Raw genomic sequence first — 21,981 nt, 5'->3', positions numbered from 1 at the left:
ACTAATACCGTTAATCCGTTAAAAACACACCCTTTCTGTTGAATCAGTGAATTGGTTATTATGAGCATACCTAATGTGAATGTATGTCACAACACAATCTCACTGCAATTTGTAACTTTTTGATTTAGTGGCTAATTCGTATGAATTTGTAAGATCTAATTCGTACAATTTAGTACGATTTGCTCATTCCCCAATGACGGTTGGGTTTAGGGGTGGGGTTAGGTGCCACGCAGCCTTTTTAAAATCGTACAACTGAGCTCGTACGAATTTGTACGAATTAGCCACTAAACTGGCAAAGCGTAAAATACTTATGTTTTCTCGTGAGATCAGGCTGGCATGTTATGCACATCTGTCAACTGCATTTACATGAAAAACAACTATGATTCTATCTCTTCTCGAGTGTTTTAAGTCCGTCCAGTCTCTATATACACACATACGATTGAACAGTTGTTGTCCACTGCACTTACTGTTATGAATGGACACCAAAAGAGATTTCAGTTTTTATTAAAAGAGATCTCAGTTTTGAAGTTTACTGAATCTACGCACAGATACTGTTTATCTGTTGTTTTAGGACTGGGTTATGCCCAAAGATTGAAAGTTAAATACACAATCTCCTAATTCCTAAGCTTCCTTTTCCCTATTCTATTTATTTTGTACCTTTGCATCACAAGAAGCTTTTCAGTTCTGTTGCTGATTGTGACAAAACACTTCTTCCTGTTTAAAACAAAGCTTATTCCTGTTTCATCAAACCCATATCAAAGCGTAACCCAAAAACTTCTGTGCACCGTTACAACCCTAGTACAAATGGTTATTGACCACAACTTTTTTTTAAGACTGCATCCACTCTGAAATGGGGCCTCAACTGCTCATAGACTCCACCATCTTATTCTTCAGGCCTCATTTTATAATAACACAATCTCAGTTTTCTAATTTGTCTAGAACAAGGTACCTTTTAAAGGCAGTACAGTCTTGGAAGGTTGTTCTTCAGGTTTAGGAACAGACTTTGAATATGTCTTCTTTAGGTCCCTGACAATTATTGAATGTGATATCAGATCAATTGCCTCAGGGATCTGTAGAGCGAGAGAGAATCAGTTCCAGAGTAAAGTCTTTTAGTCTGAAGTCACCAGTCACATATTCTCTGTTTCAGTCCGGATGGCAGTTTCCTGGCAGCTGGATCTGCAGATGGTGCCGTGTACATATGGAATGTAAACACAGGAAACCTGGAAAAACACCTTCCTGACATGCACAGGTAAGTTGGGGATGAATTAAAACATTAGCAGATCAATGTGGCATTTAGGGTGCTTTAGGGTGCTTTCACACCTGTGAATCGATTCAGTTGTTCCGAAACAGAGATTACAAATGTTACATTGTTGCTCTTTGCTCTTGGTGCGGTTCGCTTTCACACTGCAAAGTTTCTAATCGGACCAAAAGAGCTAAAACAAGTCACGTGCGAGTAAACTCTCCTTACATTGGTCAGAGTGTCAGGGTTTATTTTGCAGCGTCCCGCTAAGCTGTCAGGTGGAGGTTTGGTGGTGATTGACAGGGTGCACGCGTTACGTATCTGAGGAGAGACGTTGTGGTGAGGGTGTGCGACGTAGACTATTTGAGGAACGGGAGGGAGACGCAAGATTACCAGGAGATCATCACTCGTTTGCGGGCATCCGGAGACTCGCGAAACTTCCCGCCCTACTCATAATTCTCTCTTCATATAGCCGTAAGCCAATTACATATCCATAAAACACTGTGATATAACCGCGCTCGGATCGGACCGCTTTCTCACTGCAATCGAACCGCTCCGGGGTTCGTTTCAATCGAGCCGAGACCACCTCATTCAAGCGATCTCGGAGCGATTACTTTGGCGCGGAACAGAGTGCGATTGCCCTGTTCACATATGCCAATCAAACCGCGCTAACTGGGCAAACGAGATACGTTCCGAAACAAAAGTGTAGGTATGAAAGCACCCTTAGACTAAGGGTGCTTTCACATCTGTAGTTCACTTCATTTAGTCTGGACCAAGGGCAATAAATGATAAATTGTAGCATTTTTGCCGTCTTTGGGTCCTTTTCACACCACTCTGATTGCTTTGGTCCGAACCAGTTTAAAAGAACCAAAATGCAGTCATCTGACATAATCCACATCACTCGTTGGCCAGATGTTGTTGAATGTATTTCCTACACTGCTTTTCTATTGGTCAGAATTCACGTGCGGGAAAATGCCAATGGAACTCCCACAAGTAAACGAAACGGCAGACACAAAATATCACTTTTTACTATGGAGGGATTACTGCGCTGACAAATCGTATACCTGCTCACAGTATACTATATAGTTTGTTTAGTTTGTAGATAGTCTAAACATTTCGAGAATGAAATGCGGCTGTGGCTGGAAAACAAATTTTTAATGCATTGCAAACGGCGAAGGGACATCGCAAGTCACTTCAGGAGGAGGCTTGAATTCATTTTGCTAAACTGCGACATGGTCATCTTCCAGAAATATCACCAGCGATCCATCAGGTAATGTTTTTCCCAATTTAAAAATGTTGGCAAAGCGCTGTAAACAAATATTTTTCCTCCACATTCCATAATGCACAGCGCATCGGCCTACTGCAGCTGGATGAGTCCAAAAAGGCGCAGTACTTTTTGCGGTTGGGTTGGTTTTAGTTCGGATCATATTCTCATCACAAATGAACCGGAGTTTGTTTAAAAGAGTACCTCTTCAAGGAGGTCTCGGTATGTTTTTTTGTGCACACTCGAGTACGATTGCTACATTCACACCTGCCCAAATGAACCCCAACAAAGGGGAAAACAAACTCTATTGCGATTCAACCGAACTAAATACAGCAGGTGTGAAAGCACCCTTAATGACTTGAATTTTGGTCTTTAAATCGATGTGATATTTCACACTAAGCAACTCTATGGAAATAACACAGAAAAAAAGAGTCACAGACTACACAATCTGAAAACAACTCTAGTCACCCAACTCTTTTCAGCCCCCAAACCACAACGAATTAAATGTTCAGGAAGCAGCAATCAAAAAGAGCAGAACACTATTGGCTGCTTGCGTGATGATGACATCACTGAAACGAAGCACTTGAAATCTCTCAAAGCAATCAAGAGACCATTTGAAAGCATCGTCAATCAGCTGATCTGTTAGCAGATGGATCGCTCGTATATCAGCACAGTTCAGCTGATAGATGGGCTTTAACATGCTTTCGTGTCTGTGTACGCAGGTTGAAGTGAGTGCATCGATGACCAATCACTAAGGCCAGACAGAATCTGCAGACATTTTTGCTATTGCTGCGAAGAATTTTGTAAATATTTGAATGTGAATAATTTTAGAAGTATCATAACTAAAAACTATTTAGTCACTAATAAAACTAATACATTTTGAACTTTTATTTAATGTGTACAATGCAAATCCAATTAGATCCAGTTATTTAGTAACCAAAGCAAGTCTGTCATATAATATATCGACTAAAAGATAGAAAATATTACTTAACAAACTGTATTGAAAATAAATCATCAACATTTGAATATTGCTATTATTATATAACAATAATAATTAGTGAAATTAATTTAAAAACTGAATAAATCTTTAGAATCCCATTTTTTTAGATTCTTACAGGCTAGACATTGCTCTGCTACCTTATTCTCAGGCTACCCATCCCTACCTAAACTACAGGTGTGGGAAGAGCTACTGCAACTAAACCCGCAACACAAATCACAAATTTCTAAAATCTATGGGTGCATTTTGAGCTTGGATGATGGTTCTCTTACTAAAATTAAAAAATCTTGGGAAAATAAATTGGGAATATGTTTTGAGGAAGAATGGTGGCTTGGTGCACTGCAGAGAATACGTTCTAGTACAATTTGCGCTTGGCTTAGTTTGATACAATTCAAAGTCTTTCATAGAGTCCATTTCTCAAAAACCAGGCCATCTGAAATTTTTCCCAGTATCGATGACAGATGTGACAGATGTCATGCACCAAGTTGTAATTTGAGTCATATGTTCTTTATGTGCCCTCTATTACAGAATTATTGGATTAATTATTTATTACAATTATGTCCAAGGTGTTGCAGGTAAATATAAACCCATCCCCTGATGTTGCCATTTTTGGGGTTCCAAAGATTTGGTCCAAATTTAATTATAAACAACTTGATGTTTTGGCCTTAACCTAACTAATAGCCAGGCGTCGTATACTACTTCACTGAAAATCAAATAAGCCTTCAACTACATCCCAATGGCTTGTAGATACCATGCATTTTTGCAAGTTGGAAAAGGTTAGATGCTCTGGGAAAACTAATTTCTTTAAAAAGTGGCATTGTTTTATAACTTACTTTAACTCTCTTAAGGTATTGCCTTCCATTTAATAGATGCACTCTCCTGAGTTCCCTCCCTTTTTAATTCATTTCGTATTAATTAAACTTTTTTGTTTTATCTGATACCATTTTATACCGTTTAATTGTAAATATTTACTTTCAACATTGACAATGTATCTGAACATTTGATTGTGATATTTGGTTGTAATTTTCAGTACACTTAATACTCATGTTTCTATTTTTCTTTTCCTCTTTTATTATTATAATTATTATTATTAATATTTCTCTTTTTTATTATATATATATATATTTTTTTTTGTTATTATTTTTTTGTCTCTTTTGTAAAAAAAAGAAAAAGAAGGATATGTAACTATCTGTACTGATGTAATGTTTGTTTTTTCACGATAAACAATTTAAACATAAAAACTGAATAAATCAAAATTTATACAAGTAAATAACTAGACTCAATGATGGATTAAAAATCTGCGGAAATCTGCAGATTTCTACACGCGCAGATTCCGTGTGAGTTTACCAATCACAGACAATTCTGTTGAGCTCGTGAACACAATGCCCAGTCAACCCATGACAGCTCTCTCATTGGCTGTAGCTCGTCACTACATCTGACCATGCGTGGGGTCAAGTCGCTCCAGAATATTTAACATGCTAGTCGATATCGGAGTTTCGTCAGAGAGATGTCGGCGACGCATGAGCAAGCCTCTTTGATGTGTAGTTCATTACTTCACACATAAAGTCTGCCGAGTGCCATATATCCAATGAATTTCCCAAGATCACAGCACGATCTGTCGACAAGCTTGTTAACTTGCCAATAAGGTTCAGATCTGGCTTAAAGTAATGTAGTGTGAACTAGGCATAAAACTACACATGTGAACTAGGCATTAAAACAATTACTTGACCCATCTTCTGGGGTGTCATCTTAACAGCATGTATCCTATTATTCACCCAGTGCAATGCTGACACAATGTAAGTGATTGTCAGACACGATGTAAGTGTTTTTGTTAGTTTCAGCCTGGCGTCGTTGGAATCATCTTCATTTGCACCTTTTTGTTCACCCATGGTTGTGCTGGTGTGAAAAGAAGACTTGATTAAGGCACTTTGCTATATTGAGGCAACTGAAATAGACTGCACTATTGACCAATTAAAGCTGGTCTAAAGTCAATGGCGCAGTTGTTTTGTGTGTGTGTGTGTTAGTTATATGCACCTCTAGGGTTCACAACATGCATACATGTTGCTAATTAGACACACAGGGATCCACAGCAGCACAGAAACATCTTTAAATATGAAAAATTAAAGGATTAAAATGTAAAATTGTTTACATATATAAAAACTGCTACCTCCTCCCATGCCTTCTCTACCTCAGGGGGCTTTGGTGGAATACAGCTCTTTCCACAGATGGTCTCCTCGTGCACTTTAACCTTGCACGTGAGCAGATCCATTTCCTTGCTAGTAAAGGGTTCATTTTTTCCACTTACAAAAGTCCATCGTGTAAATAGTAAATGCTGAGTGGTGTGACCACAACTCGCTCTTAAAAGGAATGGGAGCCGAGACTCTGATTGTTTTAATGCATGTTATGCACAAAACACACTCGTAACACATTAAGAGAAGAAAGTAGGCCAGGGATGGACAACTTGGGTCTTGGAGAGCCATTATCCTGTAGATTTCATCCTCAACCCTAATCAAACACACCTTCCTGTTGCTTTCTAGTGATCTTGAAGTCACTGATTAGCTTATTCAGGTTTGTTTGATTAGTGTTGGAGCAAAACTTTGCAGGACAGTGACTGAAGTAGCCCGTCCCTGAAGTAGACCATTTAGATCATGTGGATTAGGTCATGCCCTAAGGGCAAAATTGTCATAATAGAGCCCCTTTGTTCTTTAACTTAAGGCTCATAAAGGAATAGTGTAAGGGCCTACTCACACTATACTATCCGAACCGTGCCCAGGCCCGTTTCCCGGATCATTTGAGAAGTGTTAGTGCGCTGAATCGGACTCAGGCATGGTTTACTTGGCCTGGAAAAGGTGTGCCTAAGCGCAGTTTACTTGGCCCGAAAGGGGCTGTTTCATATGGATTTATTAATCAAACTGCCGTAGTTTATCAAAGACGCAAACATCTCAAGGCACGACAGCTGCACACATTCAGCATACCTCCTCATTCCTGCAGCACGAGGGCTTTATGATTATTTATGAGCGCCAAAAGTGGCGGATCTGTTCGGCGAAATATCTGACTGCGTGTCACCGCATCCCTAAATACTGTTTGGCGAAATATTTGACTGCATGTCAAACGACTGAAACGATATAACTAGAGAAATCTCCTTTGTGCTGAGCTAGATGTCACGTTAGGCGGGATCAAAACAATAACAAAAACGGGAACAAAAGATTGCGGATTCAAGTGCAGATTTTTATATTTTAAAGTGCAAAAACAGTGAACAAAAATCCAAAAATATCAAAGTGCAAAATAACAAATAAACAACAAAACAAGAAACTAAGACAGATAAACATGAACTAGACTATAGCAGGATACGAGGCAAGACAGGGCTCAACAATAAGGACTGCCCGGTGGCCCAGGGCCAGCGTGAGAGACGCTTGGGACAGTAGACAGGATCAATACTGGCCCGATTGGGACAGTGCTGCCTTGTCACTAACATTTAATTTGTTTGCGACTATTTGTCAATTGCGTGCTTTTTAAGTTTGTGCTTTTAAGTCTTTAAATAATATCTTCTCTGTGATGTCGTAAACACCATATTGCTTTCTAGTTCCTCTTCTCTGATTTGATGTTTTGAGCATGCGGATTTTTTCAGTAACCTGGTAACAACCAGTACAGCGAAGAAACAGCAACATCAAATTATAAGGCTAAAAGAAAATGTCTGTTTCTATAACGTCTTGGAAGCAGACATTTATGTGTGAACATTGCAACAAAAAAAATTAAGTGATGCTTTGCAAAGTTTGCCGTCAGTTTGACAAGTCACACACTTTTTGTTAAATAATTTCGAACCGCAATAAAATACCTCCACATTTTCTATACTGCTCTTTTTGTTTTGCATAACACTTTTATTAACAGTTTTTTAAGTATTGAAATTCTAGATTTGCAGACTTTATTTTTGACACATTATTTAAAATATGCGGCTAAAAAATAGCTATTAACTTCCCTTTTTTTTGGTGGGGCTCAGTAAAAATTTTGGCAGGGCAAGTAAAAAATCTGAACCACTTGCCCGATCGGACCAGTACAAAAAATCCTTAGCGTTGAACCCTGCAAGATCAGGAACAACAACTAGGAAAAACTGACTTACTGGGTACAAGAAAGACAAACGACGCGATGACACAGTGGTTGAATGACTGAATATAAAGTCCTGGTAATCACGGATAATGGAGACAGCTGTGGTTGTAAATCAGTGTAGATGACAGACCGGGTGTGTGCGTGAAAGAATGTATGGAAATGTAGTCTTTATGGGCGCTGTAGTTCCACTCAGTGTCCATTGAACTACAGCGCCCTCAGGTGGTCACTGACAGATGTGACACTAGAGCGCTCACTGAACAGCGCAGCATCGATGACGTAAGCGTGCCCAGGCCCGATTGTAGTCTGAGTGCGGGCCGTCGGGGGAGACGGGAGGGGGGACTGGTTCGAGGTAACTGTACATAGTGTGAATACGGCCTAAAAGGCCACAATGAGTTTAAACAGTGAATAATTTTTGGTTGTGCTCGGAAACTCTGCCTTTCTCCTTTACCCTCCTTAGGGCGCTGACCGAGGACAGGGGACCACGGAGCGTGGAGCATATGTTTCCCATGAAGTGCTGAGTGCTAGGTGCTTTGTTTTTTTAGTTAAATGCAGCACTGCAAAAGTACTCTCACGTGCCCACAGCTGCAATAGTATCTAACTGCAGACATATGCAAGCTGAGACATGCAGCGCCCTATCATACACCTGCCGCAATAAGGTGCAAGACGTGTTTGGGGATGTGTTTCTATTTTTTAGACCAATCCCACATAGCAAAATTTCTTTGGCCCAGCTCTGGCCCACACAATCAGGTTTTGCTTGGCCCACATGCCGCAGTGCATTACGGTACATGGCTGGATCAAATCTGGCTTCCAGACAAGGGCCAAACACGGACCATATCTGCGCCAAGTCTCAGCCAAGTTAATAACTCATAACTGGGCCTGAACTGGGCCAGATAGGTTGGTGTGTCACGATTGCAATGAAATTGATAAACCCATGGAGTGATGCGCTTTAGGCACACTATGGGCACGCTTTTTCGCAGAGTGACCTGATTGGTAGAATTTTTTTTTCTTTACTCAAAAATGATTTTAGTGTATTTTAAATGTGGGTCAAGACTGGCCAAACTCACATGGCCCACTTATCAAATTTTTAAATCTGGGCCAAATACTAAGTTTTTCATCTGGCCCGAATCTTGTGTGCCGCCTTAAAGACGGTGCCACCTCTGCCAAACCTGGGCCATGTTTGGCCCACATGCTGTATGCCAGTGCCGGATGAATGCCTGCTGTGCCAGCTTTATGCCAAATCTGGGCCAGAATTCTTTGCTACTAGGGTTGCAACCTTAGATTTCCTGTTTTCCGCCTCGTTGCTTAAATAGCAAATCCATTTGCTCCACTTTGTGGACTCATGGGTGTTTCGGTCTAGAATAGAGGTGTGTTAAGGTGCATAGTTGGCCGCAAAGCGTGTTAGTTGTGCGCCTCGCTTACACTTTGTTTAAAACACACAGGATGTACAGCAATACGCAAACATCCTTACAAATTAAAAAGAATTAAAGGAATAAAATATTACTAAAATTATTATTTTCTACATAAATATAAAAACCACTGCCTCCAAGCCTTCATGTCGGGGGGCTTTTTCTGTTTATTCATGACAACTTGCTTTTGTATGTTATTATTAGCAGTATTATTTATTATATGCATATTTATATTTGTTTTATTAAAAACAAGCTTAGATTTGCCCACCTGTCAGGTTTTAGACCATATGGGGCATGGCAGGTGTATTTGGAAATAACTCAGTATTTTGACCACACTTGGTCATTATTATTCATTTATTCGTTTGCTGTAAATTAGAACTGAATTTAGAAATAGTTTTGAAATGAATATTTGCGCTTAACAAACGAAATTAATTATTTATAGGCTAATTGATGTCTGTGCGTAAAGGTTTCCCTATCCAAGAGCGAAAGTGAAAGTAGTTCCATTATCTCTCATTCTCACGCAGTAGATGCTCTGTTTAACAGTTTTCTGTTAAAAAAAACTGTCAACTGTTAACTGTCTGCTTGTGAAATGCTAATTTTTTCCACTTATACTTACTTTGCGTCCTGTAAATAGCGAATGCGCTCTTGGCGCGACGCAGCTGGGTCTTAAAGGGAATAGGAGATGAGACTCTAATTGGTTTATTCTCAAAACACAACTATAACTCATTAAGAAAACAAACTCAACCCTTTTAGCTCATGCGCCTTGGCACAAAGCGCATTTTCCCAAGCGTAAAGTAGCAAAAATGCGCTCTGACACACCCTGAAAGCGTTTGTGCCCTGCGTTTTGCGCTCTGCGCATGGACCATCAAAATAGAGCCCCCTGAGTGACAATGGGGAGAGCCAATTATTTGGACATTTTCATTCTGGAACTGAATTAATCTTTTAGTGTTGTTTCTTGTTGAGTTTTTGTGGGTGAAATCCAAACATCCCAGTAGAAACTTATTTCTAGTTTGCTAGAGTAGATTTTCCCGATAATTTGCACTATATATAAAGAAGTTGTTGCACTGGAAACACACCACAGATTAATTGGTTTGCCATTGGTATGTAGTAAGTAACTCAAAGAAGGCATGTCAAAATGTATCATCATGGTTAAATTGTATGTAAATTCTCATCATCTCTTTATCTTTGCATCCTAATTCTGTTTGCAGTGCTCCGATAAGTGCCTTGGCCTGGTCTTTATCAGGTGAATATGTGGTAAGCGTGGACAAGAGCCGTCGAGCCGTGCTGTGGAGTGATATCTGAGAGCAGACACCAGCTGCCTTCATCACATCACGAAGTCTGCAGATGCACTCTCTGGGATGTCATCAAAACACAGCCATGTTGGGGAAAGCTCACGCTCTGCACTCCGTCATTAGTAAGAGCCGTAGTGTTGTGATGGTCGTTGTTGCTAAGCCGTGTCATTCAAAAGCCCAAACACATGCTCTGATGATACAGGGGTCTGGCGACTGTCGAGCAGAGCTGGCTGGGTTTTGTTTTGAAACCTTGTTACAAATGAATTACTGATGCAGAACGTGGCGAAGCATTTGTAGGCTTTCCTGCCTCTTGATGACTTGCTATAATTGTCAGCAAACGTGGAGATCTGAGGTCGCTTGACGCACACCAGATATTTCTGCCTCTGGGATTTGATATCAAAGGGAAACGTGGACAAAACGGGAGCAGTGTATTTAAAAAAAATACACCACAACACATTTGTGAATACATGGAAACTCAGCCCCAGCATGTTCACATGTCAGTCCTATTTTTAGAGACCAAAATAGAGAGCAGACGCATCGTTTTGAATGCTTGACCAGAGCCCATTGTATGTTGTCGCACAATGACATTGAATCTCGAATGCAGTACAAACGTGATGAATATTTTAGATAGAAATATATAAATATACACACCACCATTCCAAACTTTGGGGTCAGAACATTTATTATTATTAATATTATTGTATTTATTTTCAGCAAGGACACGGTAAATGGGTACAGCAAAAAAAAGATATTGTTAAACATTATTTAAATCATTTTCTTTTCAGCTTAGTCCCTTTATTATTCTGTGGTCGCCACAGTGGAATGAACCGGCAACTTATCCAGCACATGTTTTACGCAGTGGCAAGGCAGTGGCGCAGTAGGTAGTGCTGTCGCCTCACAGCAAGAAGGTCGCTGGGTTGCTGGTGCGAACTTCGGCTCAGTTGGCGTTTCTGTGTGGAGTTTGCATGTTCTCCCTGCCTTTGCGTGGGTTTCCTCCGGGTGCTTGTACATTCTCTACAAACTATAGTTCATTTTCAAACAGCAAGGGAATTATGAATTAAATATATAACAAGCGCATGAGAGAAATAAGGGGAAACGAGAGGGTAAACATAAACAAAAATGAAAAGGCCTATAAAATACAAAGCAAAAAGCATTTAGATGTTTAAACATCTCTCTTTAGGCTAATACTTCTTGTTTGAATATGCTAAAAAGGGGTTTACATTTATACAAAACTTTCCAATATTTATGTTTTGATTAAGTCTTAAACAATGATTACGATTATTTTGGATAATGAAAGCACTTTAATGCAAAAAGATTGAACAAAAGGACATTCCTAAAATAATTGAGCAACACTTTAAGCAGACGTTTCCCAGAAAGAGTACATCAATGTGCGCATAAATGGCCTGACAGGAAATATAGATATATTTTATAATCGTATAAATCATTTTATAATTATTTGATTATAGAGTTATTTAACTTAATCTGTTAAGAAACCTTTAGGGTGGCAGGATCAATGATGTTAATTATTTTATTACAAGTCTGTAAGACTTATTTGAGTTAATATTTAGGTTATTCACTAAAATATATTGTTTAAATCGTTCATGGAGCTGAATGTAAACTTATTAACAAAAGAGACCGCGGTAGAATATTTGTAGTCTTTTAATAAGCGTGATGTGTACAAGTTAGAGAGGGTATGAAAAGTAAATTGTTTGTTTTGAAATTTGTGAGGCGACGCAGTGGCGCAGTAGGTAGTGCTGTCGCCTCACAGCAAGAAGGTCGCTGGTTCGATTCTCGGCTCAGTTGGCGTTTCTGTGTGGAGTTTGCATGTTCTCCCTGCGTTTGCGTGGTTTCCGGGTGCTCCGGTTTCCCCCACAGTCCAAAGACATGCGGTACAGGTGAATTGGGTAGGCTAAATTGTCTGTAGTGTATGAGTGTGTATGTGAATGTGTGTGAGGATGTTTCCCAGAGATGGGTTGCGGCTGGAAGGGCATCCGCTGCTGGATAATTTGGCGGTTCATTCCACTGTGGCGATCCCGGATTAATAAAGGGACTAAGCCGACAGGAAAATGAATGAATGAATGAAATTTGTGAATTGGAATTTGTCTAATAATAAACCCGAAACACAGAGGCTGTTGTCATGCAGTGAGCTCGGCCAATCGTGCAATATCAGTGTCGTCATCGCAGCTCCAGAAGTCGTACTTCAGATATTGAAGTGCATCTGAAGTACGGAGCGATGTCGCGGTGCCTCATGTGACAGTCACGTGTCATCTGCGCAGCGTCAATCCAGACAACATTTCTGATCGGCATGCACCGCTTTAAGACAGATTTCGATCAATCTGCATGAAGTTGAACGCACTTATTGTCACATATCTGACTTCTATCTGATTTATTTCCACATATGAAGGAGGCCTGAAACCGATCTCTGAATATCCGAATGCATGCGTTTTTATCGTGTTTACACAGTCATAAAACAGATCCGATCTGTGTCACATATGAGCAAAAAATCAGAATTGGGTCACATTTAACTGGCAGTAACCAACAGTAAACAAGCCTAGTATAATGAAGACAGCTGATTGGTCAGATGGGGATAATGTAGTTTTGCTCTGTGTTTTTATCACTTAATTCTCATGCAAAACTTAAATTGTGCATTGACAGGGTGATTGAAACCCAGATATTGCTAATAGATCTCATGAGCTTTTATTGAACCATCAAATAACACTAAATCAACTTTTAAGTTTAACCTCGGAATAAGTACATAAAAACTACATTACCCATGATGCTGTACGGAATATTCCACCAATCAGAGAGTGACAGTGAGCAACTAAACACACTAATGAGATGTTTAGCTTCCACACTCTCGTTTCTCTGACGAAAAAAAAATAGTTTAAACAATAAATCTATTTATCAAGTATAAAACTGAAGCGATTTCACTGGTGGTGTCTAACATTTAGACCCTGCTGTACGTTGTTAATCACTCCCCCAGGGAAGTGCTCTGTTCTACTGGATCGACAGTGCTAATTTATTATAAAAAAGGGACTCGTGTTTTAAAAATGAATGAGAGGAGGTCTTGCTCGCCGCCACACTCTTAGCGCTGCCATAGAGACCCAGTATGCTCTCTGCTACGCTGCACTCAGATTAGCATTTAAAAGAGGATCACACACCGCACCGCTCCGACTGACTCTGAACACCCAAATCACTGCCATCAGAGATACACAAATCCAGCAGAACACACACACACACACACACACACACATTAAAATACACACTGACACATGATTCCATCTGCTGCATTCATTTGCATGTTAATTGCAGAGGAAAGTCTAATGTCTGTCTTATACTTGTCAGATGTTGAACCAGTAAGGTTCAATTTGGAATATTTGTTAACCTAAAGCTGACGTATGTGATAGTTGCAATGATTAAGTATATGCCATACAAAATCATTGATTAGAAGAGTAAGAACGTGCCCAGATCCTATTTTCTCCCAGAATTTAATCAACTAATTTATTCATTAATAATAATAATGATCACCCTTTGTAAATTCTTTTTTAAAAAATCAGAAGAAATGTCAGAATGGGTGTTTCCAAGTACTGGGTTGCAGCTGGAAAGGCATCCACTGGGTAAAACGTATGCTGCATAAGTTGGCAAGTAATTTTGCTGTGGTGACCCCTGATGAATAAGGGACAAAGCTGAAGAAAAATGAATGAATTAAGGAAAAAAGTGAGCAAACTTCATGCCACGATTTGTCAAAAGACATAATACAAATACATCCATAAAAACATAAAACATTTTCATTCCATTTTTAATTCATTTGTTTTGGGTAAATTTATTTACAATTAAAATTTTTATTTTGAGGGTTAACATATTAATTAAAGACATTCTATTCTATTATCACATCTTGTAATTTACAAAGTAAATATATAAATATTAATACTTAATATTAAATATGATCTTGTCATGTTTTCCACAATTCTATTGCCAACTTAAAATGGAATAAAACTGATTTTCAAAACTGATTAAACCAGACAGAAGTGATCTGTTGACAAGAATAAACTTCTATTAGACATTTTGGTTCACTTAGAATAACTAAAACAGATGCTTTTGGCATTATACTTGGAGCAACTGATCTAAATAAATGTAAAAAAGAATGTTTTTTTAATGATGTTACTGCAGTAAACCTGACCTTTCTAAATGTGGATGGTTTTCAAACTAGCACAAGTATCAAGGGAACTGCTGAATGTTTGTTTGCAACAGTTATTTTTGTAAATGTTTTTTTATAGTTCACATAGTTTTTTTTTCCCGTCTTTGTTTTATGCAACTGTTAAAGAAAATGCATTATACTAAGTCAAACTACAAAGGGAGTTTGATTATAAAGCCTGCTGTTTAGATGAAGTAAAGAACGAGTAAATAAGATTTAGCGCAGCGTTGTCTTTCTTGAAATTCTTTGAAAAATTGTGTCATGATATAGTTACTGAAACCTTACTGAAAGTCATTTAAAATACATCAGAATTTCATTATGTACTATCAAAAAAGATGGCAGAGTGGAATGCTTCTGGAAGGTGAATTTTTTAAAAAATTAAATTAGTTTTGTGTAAATGGATCAAACCTGTGTGTTACCAAATGGCAACACTGTGCAATAGTGGAACATACAATATTGCAATGGGTTAGCTAGCTAGCAAGATCAGCTGTGAACTTTGAGGTTGTAAATATAGCAACATGAACGCTAGTAGAATAATGTTGATTAGTCATATGTTAATAGCATTAGCATGATGGATAAAATCTAGTTTTAATGGCAATACTACTTTTGAATAGATATGAATACATGGAACAGTGTATTAGCGAGCACCACCATGTCCCATGGTAAGTGAAAGAAGAAAAGGACAGAACTGGCTCTTCCTGCAATGAGGATGAGATGAGTTTAGAGACCATGAGAATGATGCAGATTACACATTTGATAAGAGCAGCGATGGAGACAGCTCAGGTTAGTTAGCTCAGAGGCAGATAAGACACACATAGTATAGTATATAGTATAATATATAAACATTGTTAGCTACATTATTCTGATGCATCTGGATATACTAGACTTGTTATCTATTTGTTATAATATGTACTCTATATTTATATTTACTGTATGTTGTATACATGATAATACAATATTAGCTTTGTTTTCAGTAATATTTAGCAAAAAAGTATAGAATAAATGAAAGCTGTTGGAATATTAGTTTTTGGAAAGTATGAATAAGCTGTCATTTATAAGTTCTGTGTTAAAGCTTATAATACTGCAACACCAATTAAATCAAAACAAACAACATAATTATTAATTATAAGGAAAATTCAAAATTAGAAATGTATAAGTTAGATTCACTGTTGGACGTTGTTGCCATATGGCAACATTTCTTATACCAAAAAAAAAGATTTTTTTTCCCACTTTTTTTTTTTTTTTTTACAGCACTTCAGTCATTTTAAGAAAAAGATATAGAATTTTTTTTATAGATCTATCATAATGCGTGCAGTAGAGGGTTAATTATAGGGTTGTTTTATATGCTTTATCACAGTTTAGCTAATAAGTGGTCAAGCTTTTAAATGCAGTCAAAACATTTGATACTGTCATCATGGCAAAGATAAAATAAATCAGTTATTAGAGATGAGTTATTAAAAATATTATGTTTAGAAATGTATTGAAAAAAATCCTCTCTTCGTTAAACAGAAATTGGGGGGGAAATTAACAGGGGGGGCTAATAATTCTGACTTGAACTGTATATAATTAATTTAACTTATTTTTCTGAACTTTTTTTGCACCAAATCATATTTTTTTTTACTAATGAATGAGTGAACTCTAAAACAAAATGTAAATAAAAATAATCTAGCTTTGCATCTCACCATATTTTACACTGGTGTCACAGCATTTGCAATCACCCTTTGTAATTTATTTTTTAAAAATCAGAAGAAATGTCAGTATGGGTGTTTCCCAGTACTGGGTTGCGACTGGAAAGGCATCCACTGGGTAAACTATGCTGGATAAGTTGGCAAGTAATTCTGCTGTGGTGATCCCCGATGAATAAGGGACAAAGCTGAAGAAAAAATTAATTAATTAAGAAGAAAAAGTGAGCAAACTTCTATTCCATTATTACGTTTTGTAATTTACAAAGTAAATATATAAATATTAATACTTAATATTAAATATGATCTTGGCATGTTTTCCACAATCTTATTGCAAACTTGAAATGGAATTAGTGAATAAAACTGATTTTCAAAACTGATTAAACCAGACAGAAGTGATCTGTTGACAAGAATAAACTTCTATTAGACATTTTGGTTCACTTAAAATAACTAACAGATAATAAATAACAGATGCTTTTGGCATTATACTTTTAGCAACTGATCTAAATAAATGTAAAAAAGAATATTTTTTAATGATGTTACTGCAGTAAACCTGACCTTTCTAAATGTGGATTGTTTTCAAACTAGCACAAGTATCAAGGGAACTGCTGAATGTTTGTTTGCAACACAGTTATTTTTGTAAATGTTTTTTTTTAGTTCATATTATTTTTTTCCTGTCTTTGTTTTATGCAACTGTTAAAGAAAATGCCTTATACTAAGCTGCTACTTTTTGATACTTTTTGACACTACATACAGTCTTTCTGGGTAAATTATGGTAAGCGATTTGTGCACTAAAAGTGTGTCCTGTTTATAATACATAATTTTAGAATTCATATATGGTCTATGGAATTAAATAAAATGAAATTTCGAAAATGGTCAAATCTATTTACGAATGTTCATTGTTAGCTATATTATGTTTATATTTCAGCACCATTACGCATCATGGCGTTAATTTTAACTCTTCATTTACAGTGTCGCATTTATTTTACACATTTGAACTGATAAAAAAAAAACATTAGCGATGCTAGTTTAATTAAAAGCACACAGCCCACCCACGCGATAACTGATTGATATGCTTTATTTCGGCCGGTATTGATTTATTGCTCTGGGAATTTGTAACTGAAATGTGACGGCACTTAAAATGATCTCCGTGTTAGGATGTAAATAATGCCTCATCTGCGGCCACAGTGCGCGCGCGCTCCTCTCACAGCCTCAATGATGGCGAGCTGAGAAAATCTGGAGAATATTATCACCCACCTCTCCTCACCACATACATACCCTCACACATCCAAAGAGGAGGAGGAAAGAGAGACAGAGAATATACATGCCCTCACACATGCACCGAGGAGGAGGAGGAGAGAGAGTATAAATTAGCGAGAGAGGGAGAGGAGGGGAGGGCGAAGCTCTTGAAGACGGAGACGGTGTGGATATCAAACGGACGCTTCAAAAGCTTCAGGATTTTCCAAACAGCGTTTGTTTTTCCAACATTCCCACATGAAGGACTCTTATAGCAGAAGGAATCATCAGCTTTCGCGTGTTCTCTTTCTCTCAGTGGCAGTGGCGGGGTTTGTCTGTTGGCAGGCGGCAGTGGAGATGCTCCTGTAATTGGATTCATCTGGAAAGCGCTCAAACCGCAAGGAGAGCCGCTTAAGTGACAGCGGCTTTCTAACGCAGCATAGTGAATTCCCTTTCTTCCAGTCCTTCTCATCATCCTTCTGCTTTGCCTCTTGCTTCTTCTTTTTCTCCTCGGCAACCCTTCCCTCCAGCAGAAGAGTTTTGCGTGAACCGTGTCGCACTCATATCCTCGCGATGGGAGATAAAGGCACAAGGTAAGCCGTTTGTTTCTGGAGGATTAGAGGACATTGCACCATTGCTCAGATTTGTTTTCTGTGACTTGATATGTTGTTGATGCAATGGGCCGTTTAACATCACATTAGCGCAGTCAACGCAGGCGGTATTGCATATATAACGAACGTTTGTTCATTCTCATATTAAGTTCATTAAGTAAATGGGTTACAGTTAGTAAACCTATTAAAGGGAGTCCATTTAAAACAGTAAAACTGGATATCAAGTCGAGAGAAAGTCTGTCCTCATGCACTGTACTCCAGATAAGCCTATGCTTGGTTGTGTTTTTATCTCTTTCCCCTCATCTGGAACCAACCTGGAACCCATTAGAAACCAGCACATAGAAGTATTCCATTTGTTTCATCTGTTATTCATCTGCTTAAGGCTTTAGAGGATGGTGGAGGTCTCACACTGTTCTGCCATGGAGGCTTTTCCATTGATATCTGACATTTGACCAGGACTGTTTCGAAAGTCTCAGCGTGACTGTGAACCAGGTCAATTCTCAAAAAACACAGAGCTTTATTATGTCACTCATTAAAGTCTTCAATACATTTAGAGATTATCCTTGCTTTCTTGGAAAAAAGGGTTTGCGGTCTCCTAAGTGGCATTTCTGTAAATTCTTATTTTCACAACCTTTATGCTTTTATGTACTCAGGGTTCCCACACGACATAGGGTATCTGTAATATCGTGGGATTTGGGAAGGTCTTTTCCAGACATTAAACTATTTAAAAAAAAAATTTTGCTCAAGGAATATCAGGGATTTTTTTTCTTTAAATTTTAGTTTCCAATTATTAAAATAATTTTTTTTTCTAAATATATTTTAATTTGCAAAATGCTTTCGGCCCCATTTTATTTTTTGCATGTTCATCAACTGTTGCAGTCACCAGACTGTACCTGTTAACTGAGGCTAAAATACATGGATAATATACGTTTTTGTTTCAGAATTACTGTACCAAAGATTGGGTTTTAAATAGTAGGTGATGGAAAATCTAAATGTAAAGTTTGCATAACTATCAAATATGAGAGACCTGGAGCCATGTCAACAGTAAGTGGGCCTATCTTCTTGGTGAATTATCATATTCATAATGAAATTCACCATTCAAAGCACAACAGCGGCCTGATTTTTTTCAGTGAAATGTCAAGGAAAGAAGCAGGGAATTTGATATTTGGCTTTTTGACACTTTTAAACAGCTTAAAGTGACATTTAAAGGCTTAACTAGGTTAATTAGTTTAACTAGGCAGGTTAGGGTACATAGGCAAGTTATTGTATAATGATGGTTTGTTCTGTAGACTATCGAAAAAAATTAGCTTAAAGGGGCTAATAATATTGACCTTAATTTTTTTTTTCTTAAATAAAAACTGCTTTTATTCTAGCTGAAATAAAACAAATAAGACTTTCTCCAGAAGACAAAATATTATCAGACGTACTGTGAAAATTTCCTTGCTCTGTTAAGCATAATTTGGGAAATATTAAAAAAAGAAAAACAAATTCAAAGTGGGGCTAATAATTCTGACTTCAACTGTATTTGCAGATATTTGAGAGAAACATGCTAAGTGGTCAGTTACTCTCCTTTGAAAATGGGCATTCAGTGTCAGAATGTCTGTCTTTGTTTTGTTCTCTATACCCACCCACTGCCAGTTTACCCAAATATATTTTCAAAAAAACAACATATTTCATTTCAGTCTTAAAGGCTGCTTCAATGCATGTCACTGCGACTGAAAATAAAACCTCTGAAGGACAGTAGCAACCTCTGAAATGAGATGCAGATTCAGAGTTATAAAAATCCACATGGTTTTTAATTAGCAAATAATAAAAATATTACAAACATAAACATTAGCTAAGCAGCTTTTTTTGTAACATCATGTAACAATAACACATGGCATGACAAGATTCCAGTGACAAGCTATTTCCACACCAGATGCAACACGACAGAATCATTTAAATACAATCATTCAGAAGCACAGACAAGCTGTCGCCACTGGCTTGCATGGTTCAGGATCTGAAAAGCTACTCATCGATGAATTTGCTCTTCAGCGTTTGGACTCTCAATAATGACTTCAAACCACACTGAACTGAGCTAAACTGAACTGAACTTAAACACTAAAAACTGAACTACCCTGATCCAGTTACTATGACCATTTATGTGAAGCTGCTTTGACACAATCTACATTGTAAAAGCGCTATACAAATAAAGCTGAATTGAATTGAATTGAACAAGTGCACTGTACTCCAACGAGTGGGTAAATTTTAAATTCAATTAATACATGTTAAATCTCCTCAACATTTTTAAAAGTACATGCTGAGTGACTGATAATTGTTGGTTTGCGCAAAATCACAGATCTAAGGTAAACTGTCTGCTGCCGCTTTCAGTATGGAGATAAATGTCACATAAAATGCCATTCAAACTTATTTTGGTAGCATTTAACTCTAAATAAAGCACATAATAAGTGCCTGAGGTGATCATTGTCATAGAAGTTTATGCAGTTGTTCAGCTGCGAGAAATAAAAATCGTTTCTGAAATGGAAATTTTAGATAATGGTGTGGACAAACTTCTATTAAATGGAAAATATTCCCTTTAAGATTCGCATATGTTGAGGTGTAGTCAGGCACATACCCAGCAGGCATACAACATCATGAGATGTTAGTTTAGATTTAGGTAATGACATCAGGTGACCAAAATTCAATATGTTTCGTTGATGTTTTGTTGATATTTGGTTGATTTTAGGTTGTTTTGGAAAGTGACCAAAATCCAACGTCTGATAGATGTCATAATGGTAATGTCTACACAACGTCGAGGTGTAACATGATTAGACATTGATATTTGGTTGATTTTATGTTTGACGTTGGACATTGACGTCAACCCGATTTTCATTTCCAAACAAAATCCAACGTCCCTATGACATTGGGGTATGTTGAAGTGTAAAGTCAATATGATGTCATGTTGGCATCCTGTGCCTGCAGGGTACACTCTTGTTAGTGTCGTCAATTTGACAACCTGCGTTCGCAGGGATCATGAAGAGGGACTGTGTGAAAAAATGTTTTGAATTTGAAATCCAATACCTAGTTCAACCTCAGGGTGTCAATCTTACCTGTGTGAACCCAGTGTACATATACTGTGAACTGGGGTCCTGTGACATTAGTCCCTTTCACACATACAGAACTTTCAAGAAAATTATCACAAAGGTCTGTTTGTGTGAACAGGCCCTTTTTGAAAATATCGGTAAATTCGTTCTGGCTATTTTTCGGAAAGAGAAGTTGTAACATTACAGGTAATTTGCCGAAATGCGAACGCAGAGAGAAGATTGCCGGAAATAGCGCATGCATGTCTAGAACGTGCTGACGTTAGACGTCTGCTTTAGCCAATCAGAAGACTCAGATGCATTCATGTCCGCGTGGTTTATGAAAATAAAAGCCTCTTAATATTTTTCCTGACACATGTCGCTGCTAAATGTGTCAGACATTGTTTATATGTTCCTTCTTAATGCCAACTTTGTAAATAATTATCGATATTATGTTTATGATAAGCTGTTGTTTGTTAATCTTCAAGCTCTGCTTCCTTCAGTTGCTTGACGTGTCGCGTGTGCCCTTGAAGGAGTGTGCACCAACACACACATATATTATGAACACCTCAACATGCGAAAGTGTTTGTCTATATGTTTTCATCGAAGTTGTTCACAATACTTATCCATCCACAGAGTTTGTGATGTAGGCAAATGTTTACAAATACAAGCACAGCCGTTTAGAGCTCATTTCTGGTTAATGATGTCAGAATTTACCGGTATTTTGGAAAGGATGTGTAAATAGTCTTTTCCGGGAAAATCCTGTAACGTCCTCGCCTGTGCTTTTTTAAATTTACCAGTAAAGTCGTTCTTGAAATTTTCCAGACATTTACTGGTTTCACTGTGTGAAAGGGGCTATTGCCACTTTGAAGGGTTGAAGACTGCTGTGGAGCTC

At 37.8% G+C, this 21,981-nt stretch overlaps 3 protein-coding genes across 7 annotated transcripts in view; all 3 read left to right on the top strand.

Moving 5' to 3' along the window:
* Positions 1–11,717, top strand: part of atg16l2 (ATG16 autophagy related 16-like 2 (S. cerevisiae)) — a 94,398-nt gene extending 82,681 nt beyond the window's left edge. For all 5 annotated transcript variants that reach the window (XM_073924344.1, XM_073924343.1, XM_073924341.1 and 2 more), the window contains 2 exons: positions 1,148–1,249; positions 10,220–11,717. In XM_073924344.1, the coding sequence (XP_073780445.1) occupies positions 1,148–1,249; positions 10,220–10,313 (196 nt within the window). In that variant the 3' untranslated portion in view covers positions 10,314–11,717. The remainder of the gene's footprint in view (positions 1–1,147; positions 1,250–10,219) is intronic.
* brwd1 (bromodomain and WD repeat domain containing 1) overlaps positions 1–21,981 on the top strand; it is a 1,114,832-nt gene that overhangs the window by 400,523 nt on the left and 692,328 nt on the right. The window lies entirely within an intron of this gene.
* Positions 17,626–21,981, top strand: part of arrb1 (arrestin, beta 1) — a 95,268-nt gene continuing 90,912 nt past the window's right edge. Inside the window, 1 exon segment of the mRNA NM_001159822.2 lies at positions 17,626–18,009. Within this exon segment, the coding sequence (NP_001153294.1) occupies positions 17,990–18,009 (20 nt within the window). The 5' untranslated portion in view covers positions 17,626–17,989.

This window comes from Danio rerio, chromosome 15 (assembly GCF_049306965.1).
Source record: "Danio rerio strain Tuebingen ecotype United States chromosome 15, GRCz12tu, whole genome shotgun sequence".
In the NCBI taxonomy this organism is placed as follows: domain Eukaryota; kingdom Metazoa; phylum Chordata; class Actinopteri; order Cypriniformes; family Danionidae; genus Danio; species Danio rerio.
Note: the sequence above shows the minus strand (reverse complement) of the source record. Positions and strands in the feature narration are given on the sequence as shown.